A 19,636-nucleotide genomic window follows, 5' to 3' on the forward strand; every position below is an offset into this window, starting at 1 on the left:
AGAGCGACGAACAGTAAAAATATATACGCAGGGCTGTTAAGGCGTACTACGAAGAAATCAATGGAATATAAACGTGCATAAATACATACCTTTTTAAACTGAATTTATTTTTGTAAAGCTACTATATTATCACATGACTTTAATTTCAATTGAAATAAAATTGTATACCCCGCTCTGTACAGAATTTGGTTTGGTCACGTTATTTGACAGTCACGTGATAAATCCATATAATGTGTACTGTAGGTCATAAACAAATTTCAATATCGCAAGGGCATACCCTAGTTAGAATTAAAAATTTCAGTAATAAATTATATCTATATAACTTGTAGTTTATGAAAAGTGCTGCTGCTTTAAATAGAATTCGCATTTTATTAGTTTAAATTTCAAGTTATTTGGCCCTAGTCGAAATATGTATGACCTTTACCATATATTTTATTTATTTATTTAGTAATGCTCTCGATTTCAGGAAAGCAGCAGCACTTTTCAAGTTAAGGAATGTTTCTTTTATGCACATTCAAAAAATGGTCAAGATCTATTAAGTGCATGCCCTTGCGAAAAGGCGATTTAATGAGGCACCTCGGCGTGAAACATGCACACCCTGTACACAAAAACACGGTAGAATTAATTCAATACACTCTCTCTATGATTTTTAAATAATGGCACCAAACAAAGGTTTCACATTTGTATTAATAGTCTACCTAAGATTTGCAAATAATATTCTGTTTAATAATAAAATGCGTTTTCCACTGTGGAAAAATTACTTGATCCGCCTCTCACTGCACATAAAATGCGTCAAATTTTACCATGATGACGTCATGTCGACAAGTGCATTGCGATCAGTGACTTGTTTATATCTTGCTGTGTGTGATTTAACTAGCGACAAAAATGAATACAGTGGTAAGTTTTGATGTAGTTTATCACTCTTATGCAGTTTGAAATCGCAAATTATTTCATTTTCTATTGTTGTGAGGAATTGCTATATTTGTGTGATGTCACAGTAGACATTTCCCGTATAAATTAGGCCCCGCCCCCTTTATGCAGCCTTAACAGAGCTGCGTATATATCAAATATTTTTGTCTTCTCATTTGCAATTCAGATATATATATACAAGTTTATGGGTCTATGATCATGATGTAAAATATTACAGTTAAAATTACGGTTATTTTAGAAATTAACAATAAAGAAACACTATTGAATCTAAGGGTATTAATTTCCATGTTGTTCCAAAATTAATACAAACTCATATATTTTAATTATCTATACATGTATATACTTTAAAATGTGTAAAATGTACAGATTTAAGTGTGAAATTTACAGATTAGAGTGCATAATTTTACAGATTAAGATGTAAATTTTAAAGATAATTGAGTAAATTTGACGGAATAATGTGTAAAATTTACAGATTAAAGTGTAAAATTTACAGATTAAAGTGTGGAAAATAAAAAAAAAGTGTCCAAGTGGCACTAATACGCTTCCATATATTTTATAGTAGATTAAAAGTTTGACTTAACTCTATGTCTGTTTCGTGGTCCTAGGGCCTGGGATCTTGAGTTCCATCCCCATTAATTGTGGATACTTCCATATTTTTTTTGAAAAAAAAACAGTCGTTCACTATTTCTGTATAGCTTGCTTACGCTGTATAAATCCTTAGACCACTTTGCGAAAATAGTTAGGTATTGATTGACAGGAAGCATAATGATCTGAATTATATTTATTTCTTGCGTAACCTTTAAATGTAACATTAATTCATTTCTTTTATGAATAGCGAAATCAGGATTACCTGTGTGGATAATTTGTTCATAGTAAGGTTTAAACAACAACGGATGTATATGAGTAAACCTAAACTTTCTGAAATGTATGTAGAATATATACGAGGGGTTAACAGAAAGTTCGCAAACTATCTCCTTATTGACAAAACCACAATTCAGATAAAAATGAAATTTGGCACATAGCCATAGACATGTTCTATAAAAAGCAGATGTTACGTAATTTTGCACCATATTTGTGACGTCACAATGTGAAAAAGACATCAATATGTAGATTACCTGTGACAAGAATGGTTGACTTAGTCGTACTCGAGCAAGGAACGGTTGTAAAGTTTAACCTTGGATATTCCTTTGCAGTATCTTATATAATTTGAACAAGGTTAAAGAGAAAGGACTTTCCAGTTGTTCATTCATTAATTGGATTGATTGTTAAATAGAAGGAAGGAAGATGGTTAAAATGATTTTTGTTCTAGTGCCCATTGAAAGTAAGCTTAGAAAGAGATGCGTCCTTAGTTGAGCAATTTGTTTTAAAAGATAGCCAAGTTAAAGTTAGAAAAATGGTTGAATATCTTAACAATAAATTATTTATTTATTATATCCCTACAATATCATTTACCTTAGACTTTAAACTTTTCAGATATGATAAAGAGAAGGCGCCAGACTTGATCCACATAAGATAAACGACACACCCAAGACAGAGGAGTCGGGTTGTGATGGTCACCATGCTCATTCTGGGAAAGGATGTCCTTATCCACCCATCTTATTGCCCAGATTTAGTCATTTTTGACAAACAGACAACTCTTATAAACAAGATGTGTTTGAAAAAACACGGATGCCCCCGTATGACAACTTATAGCAAAGGTTAAACTTTCTCAGATGCAAATCAAATATGTTGGTACCCAAAGTAAGGTCTTGTCTCGAGGAATATACCTGTGAAATATAAAAGCCCTAGAAGCAACCATTGAATAGATATGGAAAAGCTTAAATTTTTTTTCAAAAGTAAGTCAAACATCAAGGTCAAGGTCAAATGGTCAAAATTAATGGTGCCCAAGGAAAGGCCTTTTCACAAAAAATACACATGTGAAATATGAAAGCCGAATCGCCAATCCTGCAAAAGTTTTGACCAAGGTTAAAGTTTTTCAAAAGTAGGTCAAACTCCTAGGTCAAGGTCAAAGGGTCAAAGTTGTTGGTATCAAAAGAAAGGTCTTGTCACAAGGATTAATTATGTGAAGTACAAAAGCCCTAGCACCAAATGTTCAAATGGCCAAAGTTTTTTCAAAAGTAGGTCAAACTCTTAGGTCAAAGGGTCAAAGTTTTTGGTATCTGAAGGAAGGTCTTGCCACAGGAAATGCACATGTGAAGTTTGAAAGCCCAAGCACCAACTGTTCAAAAGTTATGACCAAGGTTAAAGTCACGTAAAATTTTGCAAATGTGGGTCAAACTCCAAGGTCAAACATGATGGTACCCAAAGAAAGGTCTTGTCACAAGGACCACCTGATTTGCGCATAGGCAGAATAGAATAGAAGGGTGGCAGATGGAAGTAATTCAATTAGTTCGCAAACTTTTTTATCATCCCTCGTATTATCTATTTTTGTTTTCTTATATAAGGACATAAAATATACTTACGCCGCCTTCTAAGAAAAAAAACCAGGGTGACTGCAGCAAGCAAAACAAGAATTGCTACACCAATTACTGCAAAGTACTCCATATGCATTGCTTTGTTAACGTCAGTGTCAGTGCTAACAGTGTTGTTTACTGTATTCTTTTGTTCGCTATCAATAGAAAATTGCTATGTTACGAAATTCAGTATCAAATCTCGATTGCATTTATATGTAAAAGGTTAACATATTTTGTTTTTCTTTTGAATTTATCAAATTGCTTGGGTCGATTGCATGTTTTATTGGGTCATGGTTTGAGACCAATTTCAAGATAATATGGTAATGCAAAAGTACGCAAAAGCCAAAATTTACTTTTGAGAAATAAACAAAAAATGATTTTAAATATAGCAAGCGCACCGTGCGGCGTAAAGCAACGCTTGCGAATAAACGCGAAACTTTTGCGTTATAACGCGAAACTTTCCCTGTAAAACAGAGAATTTGCACAAGTCTCCATTTTCTTTCATGATCTAATTTATTCATTACAATGAAAAACGAAAGACTATTTTGAACTTGGATTATTACAAAATGAAATTTCATGTTTTCTCGCCATTGAATGTGTCTCTATTCTTTCTATGTTTTTTGTCGTCACATTTTTGTCTTCCTCAACGCTGTTCAAACATTTTCAAAGTCTATGCGAGTTTTTCCAATGTGAAACTTTCGGGAAAATGATCCCTCTCTTCGGCGTCATTTTTAACACTGTCTGTAGAATTTGAAATAAAAATAAAAATTGACAACAATGACGTAAATTTGTATATTATATATATATATATATATATATATATATATATATATATATATATATATATATATATATATATAGTAAAACCCCAGATAGCATGCATACGTTGGCACAACGTTGGTCAAACGTAACACACTTTGTTGGCCCAACGTTGGCGCACAACGTTGGCGCAATGTCCAAGTGCACTGTGGCCCTTTGTTGGCCCAACATAGTAATGTAATCATGTAATTGTAGGGCCAACATTGGGCAACGATGAATGTCGCATTTTAACCGCAAGGCCAACGTTGGGTCAACGTTTTTTAAGGTACATGTATAGGCCTATATAGTAATCGTATCGCCAACATTGGACCAACGTTGGACACGCATTCAACTTACATGGCAAATGATTGGCTTTCAATCATAGAAGTACAACACAATTCCTGTATTTGTTTTATTTGCCATCATTTCAATACAATGAAATTAATCAATTTCAGAAAATCAACTTGTTCCTCTTATTAATGTTTTAGAGTATTCATGTCACTTTAATTAAGGAATCTTAATAATTGAATGCAATCAACGGGGGAAGGGATAGTTCAAATGTTTTTCTTAAGTATATTCCACGTCACTATTAATAATAATCACTTCTAAATTTCTCTAGTATAGGAATCCACTATTTCAAACTTGTAGAATGTAGGAATGTAAATTAATTGTGCATTTTCTCATGTCCATATCACATTTGAATTGTCCACTCCTTTTTCCTGTCCATGCGATTGTTGTTTCTTTATGCTAGAATCCATGTCTTTTAGGAAAATACATTAATTTGCATCAAAGGCCATATGACACAGAGGATTTTTCTCCACCAGTTGCTATGAATGTTAAAAATACCATATTATTAAATAAATTTTATTTCTTTCAAACAGATAAGTAGTAAATATACATGAACATATTGAAACAAGTGTTTTTTTAATAACTTCTTTAAAAAATTTTACATTATGCGTAAGTTAAGTTTTAACAAAGCAAAAAGTTCTATCAATCACACATAACAATTTTACTTACAATTCAAGGGCTAAAATAATCCATTTTCTCTTTTTTGAGTAAGAAAGTATGCTTTGTTCCAGTGCGGGCGTGATAAGAAAGTGACCGCTATGATTTTGCAAGATCTGATTAAGATGCTCGTCTTCTAGGAAACCGGCCAGTCTCCTGCTGAGCAAGTGAATTTCACCACTGATCTAATTATATGGAGTTCTTAAACACAACACTTTAGTTCCAAGACGCTAAATATAAAATCTACAACTTTATTATTTTGTGTGAAATTAAACTTCTACTTGCAGTTTTCGTACATTACTATAATCTTAAATAATTATTTGATAGTTTTTTTTTCATAACTTGGGTTCTGGTAGATTTTTTTTTTTCATTTCAATTTAAACCAAAATTCAGTGAGTTAATAAAATAATCTCTTCTCTTTTAACAGCCAGTTTTTTGATAATAAAATTTTTACGAAACCGAAATGCACCTTGGGTTGGCCAGTATTACATTCCCAGCACACAGTGACCATGTTCATTATAACATTGGGCCAACGCTGGACCAACATACTGTTACCAGCTTAAATAACCATGCATCTTTTTAATGGCATAGCAAACATTGGGCCGCAAATGACCCAATGTAATACTCCCAATTCATATGCACATCGTCCTATAGTTCGCAGAACGACGATGGGACAACGTTGGACCAATGTAGAGGAAACACATGCTACCACTGGCCAAACATACTGTTACCAGGTTAAAATAATCAAGTGTGTTAAGGTTGCATTACAAACGTTGGGCCAACGCTAGGCCAACTTTAGAATCCCAACGACCGTAGACAATGTAGCAAAAGGAGTTGCTTAATGTTGGACCAACGTTGGGCAAACGTAAGAATCCAACCATGGTTGGCTACTAAGGAAAAGATTGACATGGTAACATTGGTCCAACGTTGTCTAGCCAACGCCAACCATCGGCCAACTGTACAACCATTTACCAACGTTGGTCCTACATAGTCATGCTATCTGGGACTCGTTTAGTACGAACGCGGATATAGCGAATTCACGAATATATCGAAGTTTTTTGGAATCCCCGGCAAAATTCTTAACAAACTCTAGGAAAATATTACGGTTATAATGAACTCAGATATAACGAATTTACAGATATAGCAAACTGATTTTGTGTCCCGTATAGGTTAAAAATAACGAATATTACATCTTTTATAACGAATTTTCAGTAACTTAAATTTCAGATATTTGTCTCACTTTAGTTTTCATCAGTATAAATATTTGAAATTCAATTCATCAGAAATCTTTAGTACCCTAAGGAAATATTTTGTATCTGATACCTCTTAGTACATATTTGGTAGTCATATTTTAAGGAAAAAATGCACATTGCAAGTTCGTTATACGGATAGAGCGAAGTAAATTCGCAGGTCCCCAGGACTTCGCTATTACCGAGTTTTACTGAATATATATATATATATATATATATATATATATATATATATATATATATATATATATATATATATATATATATATATATATATATATATATATAACTCTTTGCTGTATACCTTAAGCAGTTTTAATTTATAGCTAGTCTTTTTAATAACCCCTTGTATATATAAATCATGGAGGGAAATCAATAAAAGTAGACCCCTTCTCCCTGATAAATTTGTGATTAACAGTGTCCAATTATAATTATTCTTTTAAAAGCATCATATGACACGTTAAGCACATGAAATGATACATTGTTCCCTCACTTTTATGCCAGATTTCTAAAGTGTATAATTTATAGTCTATAGTCTAAAATTATGGATTTCTTTACTAGTGGTTAAATTAAAGTGAAAAGAAAGCGACGAGTGGAGATCTTCCTGAAAAAAAAAAATCAGTCTAAAGAATTTCTTGAATTCAACAAGTGAAAAACAAGAAAATCTTTAAAGGGATATTCATTTTATTAATTAGTAGGGTTTTGAGATTAAATGCAAAATCAATACTAATCTATCCATTTCTCGCATCAATTCTCTTTTACATCTTCTGAAGAAATGTCATTTATAAATTCATAGAAGTCCCCGTCTGCGTTCATGTTTCTTAATTATCAGTCAAGATCACATGTACAGGTTCCTGAGTAACATGACTATATATGTATAATTTCGCGTTTATTCGCGATAGCTTTACGTTATAATGGAAAAAAATGTTTTTTTTTTTAACCTACGAAAATGAGCTCAATGGACTTTCGTACATATACATGTTTATATTCACGTTCGATATTGTCAAAATTTTACACAACACATAGTGTCTAATTTAGCCTTTACTAAACAGTTCCAATAGATGTAATTAGAATATAAAGTCCGCCGACAACCTGTATTATATGTAATAACTCTCCATATGCTTCTTTGCTAAATAGAGTGCCACGCGACTTTCAATACAATAAAAACTAGATGCTGTCATAAGACAGTAATACCCGCTCTAAGGTGTTTGCCTCTAAATGCACTCTCCTTCAAATTCTGGTAACCAGGGAAGAGGCACAGATTTAATTCTAGTATAAATCGCTTTCGTGAACATGCAGCCCATAAGGGCCTCTTATTAAAGATTCGTGTAAAAAGAAAAGGGGGATTTGGCCAATAATTGGAACTTGTTGAATTTATTGTCAAAACAACAAATATTTTTATTTTATTGCATAGCTTTTTTGATGAACTTAGAAAAAATTAGATGCCAAAATGACAACTTGTGCAAATTTTTATCAGTATTTGGGTAGGACTCGGAGAACCCCTTTCCAAACCTTGACCCGATCAACTTTGTCAAAAATCCACCCCCACCCAATATTCACCTGTTTTCCTGTCATATTTGGAATAGATAGCATAAACTTATGTAAAAATAAAACATTGTATTTAATTATAATATAAATTTTACAAATGTACACCTTTATGGAAAATTTGTAGACCCGCCTTGGCGTTGGAATTACGTCAAACTATGAGCACTACTTTTACCGTTATCACTATTGGATTGCACATGGTGTATATAGACCTATATCATTATTACTAGTGGGAATATTAATAGTGTGTGTTTTAAATGGATTTATTATTCTATGAAGTTAACAGTATAATTATAACAGACGGTAAGCAAATTATGAATATATAATTTTAAAAGTTTAGTATGGAACGGGGTAAAATAATCAAAAATGAAAATGGTAAGGGGCTTATAGTTTTAAAAGGGTCAATTTCATTGAAATGCCATAGGCAAATTATACATTGAGGCAAATCCTTGGAGTCATTCCCACTCTTTGGAACTGGAAACAAAATAGCTTTCATTGAAGCAAAAGCCCCTAAGTCATCTTTGTATTATAACACACTAAATAAGATATATGGGGTCATGGCCCTAGGAGGTCCTTCCCAACCGCAAAACTTCAAATGATCATATATCTTGAAAATTCAATATTGCCTCATGAGTTATTATGCATTAAATGGTATAAAGGTTATGACCCCCTTGAAGTCATCCTCAACCTGAAACTGGATATTATGACAATATGACCTGCTTCAAAAATGTGTCAGTGATGATCTGCTTAACATTTTATTCATGACCAATTGGGTCAGTCCATCCTCCTAGAATCAGAAAATGAAAATCATTCAGAGACCCGCCATTCTGTACATGTACATTGTTGTATTAATTTATTCACAATTTGTTTTATATCAAAACGACTTATAAATTTTGTATAATAAACGGCCAGGGGGCTGGGAAGGGGGAAACGTGGAAGGAGGGGGGTTTTTTTGCATGGTCCTAAATGTTGAAAACTCTAAATTTGTGAATATTAACCTGGCCGTTTCCCACTTGTCAATTTTATATACTGATCTTCTCACATCATACATATTTATTAAATCAATAGATCATGGACGTTTTGGTCATATGCTTAGCTCTCCCTTGAATCAGGAATGGTGATATATGTAAATATTTTAAGAATGATTAAAAATTGAACAGGTCTTGCACAATCTCTTAAAATTGATTAAGCCCTGTAGTTGAATTAGCTTTAATGGTATGGGATAGCTTGAGTTTGCTATTCAAAACACTTTTTATCTTTACATTTTATCAATATGGATAAAAGTTGCACCATGTTGACATGGGTATAAATTTCAGCTTTGAGTTTTCTGAAAACAATGCATGAAAGAAAATTGCTTTTCAAATATTGTGTCTCCTGAGCATTTGCTATTACAAGCCTATAAAGTTTTGCATGGGGCTATATATCTGGGGTAATCTCTCTCTCTCTCTCTCTCTCTCTCTCTCTCTCTCTCTCTCTCAGTACTCAATGTAAACAATCACCTGACTTGTTGAAGACAGGTAAACATACCCTCAGGGTATTATTATCATACATAGGCTTGTATAAAATTGAACAGTCACGATTAAATCATCATTATCTTAGTTAAAATAACAAGAAACACACTAGAGGTGTGAATGAAATATTTAGAAACACAGAGAGTTTTATTTCTCATGTAAAATATTCTTTCTTGTGTAAAACAATTGTTCAAATGAAGAGTAAAACGTTCTTTTTCAGGGGAATATAAGGATATGTGACAATTTAATGGTATTTCAAAAATCTTCTTCTCAAGAACAACTGGACCAGAAAAATTTAAGATTATGTGAAAATTCATTACTCAGTGTAGATTCAACTTTGTCCAAATCATGACCTTCAGGGGTAGGGTGGGGCCATAATAGGGGATCGAAGTTTTGTAAACATGGGAAGTACAGTAAAACACGCTTATTACTAAGTGCCTGGGACAGATGATTTTGCTTCGTTAAAAATGTAACTGCTTATATCCATTAAGTTTACAATATATTTATTTTAAAGTCACAGGGAATGAAAATCGCTTCGTTGTAAGCTTCAATTCATTATAAGCATATTCGCTATAAGCATGCTTTACTGTGCAAAAAAAGTTGAATTTTATGTGAAAGTTTCATTGCCATAATGTAGAGAAAAAATTGTTCTTTCAAAACTCTACTACTCCTACAGTTTTGATGTGACAAGTAGACTATACTAGTCTACATATTGTTTTTGTCAGTTTTCTTCTTCAATCAAATTTTGTCTAAGTCATAACTTGACAACCCTTTGACATTAAGACTTCATACTTGGAACATGGATAGGTGGTAGAGAGGTGGGATTGGTGCCACCAAACTTTTTTGACTTTGACCTATTGGTAAGGTCAAGGTTAATCTTTACATCAAAATATTGTCCAGACTATAACCTGAGAACCCTTTATCATTAGGATTTCAAACTTGTAACATAGAAAGAAGACATTCACACAAGACTCTGCACCAAAATCTTGACCTTGACTCCTTTCTTCATTCAAGGTCAGATTGAGAAAAATACCTCCAAACCATAACTTAAGAACACTTTGACATTAAAACTTCAATCTTGAAAAAATGGAGAGGTGGTATGGAAAAAGGGTGCATGCCAACAAAATTTTTACCTTGATCCATTTGTAAAGTCAACGTCATTCTTTTACATGAAAGTATAATTCAGGATATAATCTGAGAACCCTTTGACATTATGAATTCTAATTTGAAACATGGATGTAAAAAATTTACACAAGATTTGCTGCATCATTTTTTTTTTACCTTTGTCCTTTCTTCATTCAAGGTCAAAATAGAAAATGGACAACCTGACCATAACTCATGAAATCTTTGACATTAAAACATTAAACGTCATTGTTCGCCCCCAATTTGACCCCAGGGTGAAAATAAAAATTCCGAAACCTTATTGCACATCTACAGGACACCACCAATTATCTTCCAAAAGATGATTAGGCTACTGCATAAAATGTAGGATTTCTGGGAACCAGGGTTCTTTTTGTATTAAAAACAACGTCATTTTTCGACCCCCATTTGATCCCAAGGGTGAAAATGAAAATTTCAGAACCTTATTGCACATCTACAGGACACCACCAATCATATTCCAAAAGATTAATTGAATTCTGCTTAAAATGTAGTAGTTGTTAGATTAAGAAGAAAGTGTGACATACGGACGGACGGACCAGGGTAAAAACAATATACCCGAACTTTCTTTAGAAAGTGCGGGTATAAAAACAGGACAGGACACTTTGAGAGGCGAGAGAGGACATAGGAAGTTATGGTACAAAATTTCATTGTAAAAGCTCAAAATCTTCTTGAGATAACGAAAGTGTAACACAAAGACAGAATGTATGAAATTATGACCTTGACCTTTGACCTTTAGACCTCAAAATCAATAGGGTTCTTCCTTATACTACTGGACGAAAAAAGTGCTGAGAATCCCAAATTTTACTGATAATGTTTGATAATTACTGATACTGTGCTGTTCTTGCTGATAAATACTGATATTTACTGTTATTCTTACTGTTGTTACTGATAATTTTAGTTGTTTCTGATAAATACTGATAATTACTGTCGTCTTTACTGTTGAGTCTGAGTGACGAGTTAAGGTTTAAATTTGAAGCCCTTCACCGGTATATGGTGAAAACTCTATATGAGTGAAAAATTCTTGAACGGGACGTAAAACATACAATCAATCTAGAGTCATTCTTTAAAAAAAAAAAACAAGTAAACTTACGTTTTCTTTGTGTTCAAGCGACAGCCATTTTCTAACAAGAAAAAGAAATGTGAATAACAAGCACTTTCATTATTTGCAAATTCAGAGCACTTGTGAAATCAAATTGCAAGAAAAAAATAATCGCAAGAACAATTCATATCTTCTACTCCAGATCAAATTGCCTTTTATTATTCAAAGCTTAACGTTATCTCAGTTTTTTGCAGATAACGACAACCTTTTTGTACAAACATTTAAACAAATAGGAATGTTTTTATGTTACACGAATTGTTATTGCAGAATTTCACACACACAAAACGTTTAAATACTATCGAATGGTTGATTGATTAGTCATCTAAGCTACAATGAGGAATTTGGTTCTTCCCCAGACAACAAACATTTCATGAAGCTTTTTTTTTACTTTGTATACTTTGATTACCGAAATGTTTAAACATTTTCTTACAAAAGAAAGAGAGGTATTAAAACTATGCTGACGACCATATTTGCAAACACTGCATACTTACTTATATAAGCATAATTCGATCTGTAATTCCCTGAGGGACAGTTGTCTGTATTGCAGGAAATAGAATCCAGCTTTTTGGCCCCAGAATTGTAAACAGGGCATCTTCCTATTTTCATAATAAAACTACGTGTAAGAGAAATATTTATCATTTGAAAGGTTATTTTCAACAAATAAGATTGACTTAACAAATCGAAATATACAACGATTGTCATAATAGTAATTTTTATTTCGTCGTTTTTAACCAACAAATGGTACATAAATAATTGTAAAACATAAACCTTTCTCAATCCATATTGGTTCGGTACACAGCCATCCAATCCGGTCGTATTCGTCATGTAAACAATGGAAGTTCTCCGAAGGAATACAAGCCGACATTGCTGCCTTCTCCCAATGTTCATATGGACACAGTCTTAAACTTGTGTTTAACATCTTATTTTACTTGTAAATTGCAAACGTTAATTTTTGATCGGCTAGTAAAAAGATCGATGCACCTAATAACAATCAGTTTGCTAAAGATCATTGACTGAATTGCATACACATTTAAATCCAGCATTTTATCGCTTACGTGTGTGTAACACAATCGATAAACTAAACAATTTTATTGCATGGGTTTAATATGCTTTTTCAAACGATTTAATGTGTAACAAACATTGAGCTAGATTTTGCTTCGTATTCATGTTAGGTAGTTTTCGTCTGTGAATATTTTCGAATCTCCTTATTTCTTAAATAAAGCAAAAGCCTGTAAATGTAGTTTAAGAATAAATACTGAAATACATGTACAGTATATAACACTATGACGAAAGTTCATCGATCTGCAATACACTATAAAATTGCAAGGTTTGTTCAAAATGTGTTTACCAGAAGAAAACGAGCAAGGTTTGAAACATTTTTATGTACAAGGACTGTTGAAACATTCTATTCATAGACTGGCTTGCCAGTCTGATATGCGCGATATACAGACAGGTGATCAGTAATGTAAAGAGCCCTCTGCTGGTCGCGCTCATTGGCTGATAAAAACTCTCGCTGACGTAGAAATTTAAATGTGTCGGGGAAACCAAAATAGATCACAGAGTGCAGAGATCGTTACCTCAAATTCTCCAAGCGTACAAATACTGCATTGGAAAAAAATAAACCGTGAGGGATGTTTTGAAACAAATCATAAAAGTATTGACACTAATTTTTCGAAAAATTCTGCATATATTCCGTTTTCAATACATACTTTTTAAAAGTTCTCTCCATTTGCTTTTGATGCAATCAATCTAACACGGTCACAATACTTTATCGTACAATACAAATATTCCTTTTTTCAGATTTTGTTTAACACAAGTGTTAACATATATACTATATATTTAGTATAGGCCTATAATAAAGGTCCCTAATTTCACTCACACCTTTCGCTTCGCCTGAAGGTATTTTAATTAGATTGCGAAGCTCCTATCACATTACATACCATACATTACTTGGATAAAAGAAAACTGCAACATTTGTTAATTGAAAGTGACACATTTTAAACATTCATCCGTTTAGGATAATCAGAGACATATAATCCCTCTATTATATGTCTCTGGGATGACTCACTGACTCAGCAGATAGTTTATTGTGATTATTTCCCATTCCAGAGCGTAGAGCAGCGGCGATAGATGGCGCATCAATCAAGTTAGGAATTCCTGGCTTATATGGCGGTAGTCACCTGTCTCTTTCGAACGATAGAGACAGGCAATACCAGTCTATTTTATTCATTCATCTGTCTAGTTTACGTCTTTTACCAAACTCCAAAAAGCATTTACAAATAAAGTAAGATACGTTTCAGAAATATGTGATTTTTTTATTAAATGATATATATTGACCTATCGGTGGTTAGGGTATACAAAATAGTCACGAAAGTAGATGTTGAATATCTGCAAGTGTGTACTAAGACGCGATGGACACATATATTTTACTATGGAGCTCTGCAGTTCCACATTGGAGTCAATGACGTCATCCATAACCATAAAATACGGACACGCCTTATATAATGATGATTGAACAGAAGGCCATTGACTTTTTAGTCCCGGTGACGTCAGTAGGTATAGCATTCTTCGCCAATAGCTCATAGAAATGTATACAATGGAATATTAAAAAGAGTATATGATGTAAGAGAATTTCCTGATAATAGGAAATACAGACATTTTCCTCAGTAGTCACAGAACAAAGCAAAGTTGCCACTTCATTGCAATACTGATAAAAATCCTCTGTCACTCTCTGTAAGCTACAACATTTCCACAGCCACCTACCGCATATCCACAGTATGCCACGGTACGTCTGCTCTGTATCTATAGTAATTCTTAGTAAGCCACGGTACTGTTATCTACATTTGGCACCAGGATGCCTACAATTACGTAAAAGTAACCTATGGTATGCCACAGTATATGCCCCGAAGCGAAACGGGGGAAATACACAATGTTTCAGGACAATAAAGTTTTTACAGTTGATCTTATTTATCACTAAAATTATTTGTTAGAATAATACATGTAGTTTGTTTCATAATCCTTGATTTAAAGCAATGAATGCTTGCATCTCTTAGTCGGTGAATGTTTACCGGGAATGTGTAATATTAATGTTCCTTGGATAAATAGAAACATTAAGCATTCCAAGCATTATCATGTGAAATGAATGATAAGTATGTCATGGATGAAAAAATAATTAATGAATTAAATGAATAAATAAAGAAATTCTATCAAGTTCCAGTCAAAAGAGAATGGACCGGTTGTTTATCAGACTGCGGGTCTTCGGTGTATAATGGACATAGTCAGAGGCGTTTAGAAGGTTGCATTTTATTTCTGGAATATCTTTAAAACTCTACGTTTCAGATATCAGATATCAGGTATCGTATCAGATATTTTCTATTTCTTTTATTTCCGGCAAAAAAGAGTAGTAATTCATTGCATTGGAATCTTGCTGTAATAATTCTGTAATAATTAATAAAGAAATAAATCATTGATAGGGTAGAGTGGGGTAATTTCGACCACTTTTGCTGATTTGTGGCTTTCAATCCACAAAACACGACTGCTTTCAAATGTACTAGTTTAAAAAAGATTCGGAATAAATTACATTGATTTTTTTTTCTTCATATTTTTCTGCTTTGGTAGTTAAAATGCATAAAAAATAATGAATTGGTTTAAAAATAGGTTAGCATGTTGCATGGGTTAATTTCGACCGGACTTGGGGGTAATTTCGACCACAACAAACATCAAAAAGAAAGATAACTCTTGCAATGAAAGTAAACTCTACCTGTCGCATTTTATTCAAAATTATGGTCCGAGAAACTATATTGCCCTATTTAGAATATACGTGTATCTATCTCTATCTCTCTCAATAAAAAGATTAAAATGGGTAAGTACTAGTATATCCATACAGTTAAGAAATGAGTTGGGTTACTTAAGCTTTTCAATACCGTTTTACAGACATCTTAATTCTCATTCTTTATTCTAAATTCTGCTTTTAATTCGCCAACTCTATATTTTAAAATTGTGATATATACTTATGCAAATAGATAAAATTTTCTCAGATTCCACAAATAATTTCTTTATGATTTTTAAATTGTCCAACCCAAAAGGAATTTTATTTAATATCGTCTTTTCACAACAGAATCATTCAGATTGTATATATCTGTATAAGGTTTGAGCATAGCATTGGAATTACGTATATTTTTCTTCACTAATTTTTACCACATACACATTCATTTGGAATGCGTTGTATTACGTATTTTACGTGTTTTGTTCATTCTTAAAAGAGATAGATCCTGAGAAATTCGATCAAGTCAATTAAATAAAGATTTACGGAAGCAAAGTCCTCTGAACCCCCCCCCCCCCCCCCGGAACAAAAAACAAACTCAAACAAATCATTTATTTCGTATAACATCATAGTGGGGTTTTTTTTTGTTTCAAGATTGTTGTAGCTCTTTTGGTGTGTTGTTCTGATATTTTGGGTACTATTTGGATTTGTGTTTGACTGTGTGATACGATCTAAATACGACTGGTTCGTTGGTTTTCGATAGCCTCAGTCTTATCCGTCCAAGTTTACGCATTCGTAATAATGAAAAAAAATTTACAAAAACCTGATTTTTTTTTAACTTATATTTAATATTGCCTGCACCCCCTCTTTTGTTAATTTGACGGGTTTGAAAACTTTTGGATTGCTCTCGTCATGTGTTAATTCAAAGCCAGTGCCGACTCCGTGTTCTCTCGCACGTCGATCAGTGATGCACCCTCGTGAATGGCCCGGACAATATTTATAGCAGGCATGCATATGATAATTAATCTGACATATTTTTTTTTTAATATAAAAGGTTATATGTAGATAATATTGTACATATAAAGTATAATCATTTTTTTAAAGATCTAACTCTGCATTGCATTAAACAGCTGTTAAAGACAACTTATACATATTTCAGAATAAGTGGTCGAATTTACCCCGCGTCCTTAAAATCAGTAGGGGTAATTTCGACCAATATCAAATGGAGGTTTCTTGTGCATTTTGAGAGAAATCCAAGATAAATTTGTCAAATTCTGCAACTTAAAGATATTCCAAGAAAAAATAAAACAATTTTTATTTAATTCGTGCTGTAGACTGCTGAACAAGGTTAAACTGAAATAGAGGTTGTATGAGTTGTCTCTCTTGCATTTCCTTGATCAAATCAAGTGCACTGAAGACGGAGACTTCGAGCGTCAAACTGGAAACATAAATAATAGTAAAAATATTATTCATATCTCTGATCAAGCCATATTTGCGATGAATAATTATACTAGGACACACAATTTGAGGAATAGTTTTCTATAATTACGAATAAATTAAACTTGTCTCAACACTACCGTAGATCTTTGTGTGGTGCTGTGTTCCTGTGGTCGAAATTAAACGGTGGTCGAAATTACCCTGACTTACCCTACATGTAATATCTCATTGATAAGTTTTGCACAGACTTATAATTAAGTGTAAAAAGTACACTGTAAAACGCTTCTTAACAGGGACACATAGATAAACTCGACTATACTATATCAAGTTTCACGGACATAACTAACAAATCATGCAAGCATTTTGCTATGCTAGGAAAAAATATATTAGATTATTACATGGCCAGTGCCTTGGATAGATATTTGGCGTTTCGACGGACAGATACTTGAAGTACAAGCATAGAAGACATTTCAAATCATGCATACTATTATACTAATTAGTTCTGTTTGACAATGTGGCTTAAATAAATGTTATATTTAGATCCTCCTCAAAATATTACTTTTATCTCCCCTTCATTGTAAGCATAAGGAAACTTAAATTTTCACTTAGCTAACATAAAAGGTGTCCTAAAATTGCTGGAAAATTAGAAAAACAAATGCCAGGCTTAACGAAAATAAAAAAAAATACCAGAAATGTTGAACATAATCAAATGCACCAGTTTATCAATTCTGTTGATTACTCAAAACACTTTACTTATATTGAAATGCAAGTTTTCATTGATTTAATTTTTTTCTGACAAATCAGCTAACCATAGAAGGAGCAAAACGAAGAGTTGGAGACCATCTGTCATAACAAACTAATTAATGACACAAGTCCTAAAGCGGTTATATTTACCAAATGATGCACGTCCGACTTTAAGAGATATTTTATGTATATTTGACACTTGAATAGCAACGCACACAAGTTTGCAAAGAGGAGGGGGGGGGGGGTAAAAATGGAGATAATTTGTCCGTATTTGGTTCTTAGAACGCAATGAAGTCCCGTTCGTTTCAATGTGAAAAAAATAACGCTGAATAATGTTAACTTAGGTCGCAGGTTTGCTGACGTTGTTAAAACTAGGTTCACAGTTGATATGAATTGAAAACTTTTTTGTGCACATTTGATTACGACATCACAATGAGAAAGAAAGCTTCAGTATAAATATTTAGATATATAACTTGTGGTGTAATTGTGGTGTAACCTTTTTTTCTTATTTACTTGTCAGAAAAAAATTAACTAGAGTTTTTATCTCTATTTAGATATATAACTTTCGGTGTAATTGGCGATAATTCATTTTCTTACTTGTCAGAAAAAATGAACTAGATTTTTTCTCTCTAATTAATATTTTCCCCCATTTTTTGCAAGAAAACAGTTTTTTAATCACCCTAAGGATGCCACACTTGCACGCTACCCGTTCCCCCTCTATCTTAGTAGACAGTTAAGAGCCCGCTTAATACAAGTACGTTTCAAACAAGACACATTGTTACCCTACCAATACGTATGTGCATTTAAGACATCTAAATTATGCATTAAATATGTAGAAACATAAATTTCTTTCTTTTTATTTGATATTTTTTCTACACTGTATATCAGACCCATATTCACATCGTTTGTTTGTTTGTTTGTATGTTGTTTAACGTCCCTCTCGAGAATTTTTCACTCATATGAAGATGCCACAACTTGCAGGTTGAGAGCTACAAATTTTGACCTATGCTCGGCACTTAGGGCCATTGAGCAGTGAGGGATCTTTTTCATGCCAGCACCTACTGTGACACGGGACCTCGGTTTATACGGTCTCTTCCGAAGGACCGGTCTCCACGTCCCATAGTGGATCAACTCCTTACTCCGAGACTCTGGAGCAGACGCTCTACCACTGTGCCACGCGGGCGACTATTCACATCGTCAAGCGTGACGTACGGATAGTTTATAGCGTCATTCTTACAAATTTTTAAATGGATAAGCAATTATCCGCAGTTAAATTACAAGAAACTAACCCAAAGACATTTTCTTACATATATTTATTTGAAATCATCTCTATGCTAAATGATCAGAGTTGGAGTAATTTCGTCTGCCCCATTTAAAAGTTATCGACATTTTTTGAAATGAAATCCGTCTGAAAACAAGTTTTAAAAAACGATGTTTTTCCAATAAAATTCGAGAGAATAACATTGAAAATGTTACATCAACAAAGGCAAGTTTATGATTTAATTACACACAAACGATGCAGATGTTTCACAGATTTTTCAGAGAATGTAAAATAAGTAGGGGTTTTGTATCAGTAATTTTCATATTATGTTTTAGGGCAATTTTAAAAGGGCTGCAACCCCGTGACCTAACTTAAAATGACGTGATTATCTCTGCGGAGTGTTCCAGCCATTAAACATATCAAATTTTAGAATTTCACCGGGACTTATCTAATGATGCTCGGTGTTGAGATTTGATTCTTCACTTTTGCTAGGTTTTGACGTCAAACTTGAAAATCTTTTTTACTAATTGAAATCTAGCTGTAAATTTGTCTATATGATCATTAACTCTTACCCCTCAAGCAAATTTCATGGTCCTAGAGCCAATAGTTTATGCCTTAGTACGGGGCTAGTTGGTTATATGGAACATTTTACACCATTGAAAATCTTTCTTTGCTTATG

General features: G+C 33.2%; 1 protein-coding gene across 1 annotated transcript in view; it reads right to left on the reverse strand.

Annotated features, from left to right (window-relative positions):
* Positions 1-12,665, reverse strand: part of LOC133184870 (uncharacterized) — a 55,200-nt gene extending 42,535 nt beyond the window's left edge. The window contains exons 1-3 of the mRNA XM_061319945.1: positions 12,521-12,665; positions 12,244-12,348; positions 11,744-11,774 (exon numbers count right to left, since the gene is read on the reverse strand). Of these exons, the coding sequence (XP_061175929.1) occupies positions 11,744-11,774; positions 12,244-12,348; positions 12,521-12,617 (233 nt within the window). The 5' untranslated portion in view covers positions 12,618-12,665. The remainder of the gene's footprint in view (positions 1-11,743; positions 11,775-12,243; positions 12,349-12,520) is intronic.
* Positions 12,666-19,636: the final 6,971 nt, after the last annotated feature.

This window comes from Saccostrea echinata, unplaced genomic scaffold (genome assembly GCF_033153115.1).
Source record: "Saccostrea echinata isolate AGI-Se365-2 ecotype Australia unplaced genomic scaffold, CSIRO_AGI_Sech_v1 ptg000011l, whole genome shotgun sequence".
NCBI lineage: Eukaryota > Metazoa > Mollusca > Bivalvia > Ostreida > Ostreidae > Saccostrea > Saccostrea echinata.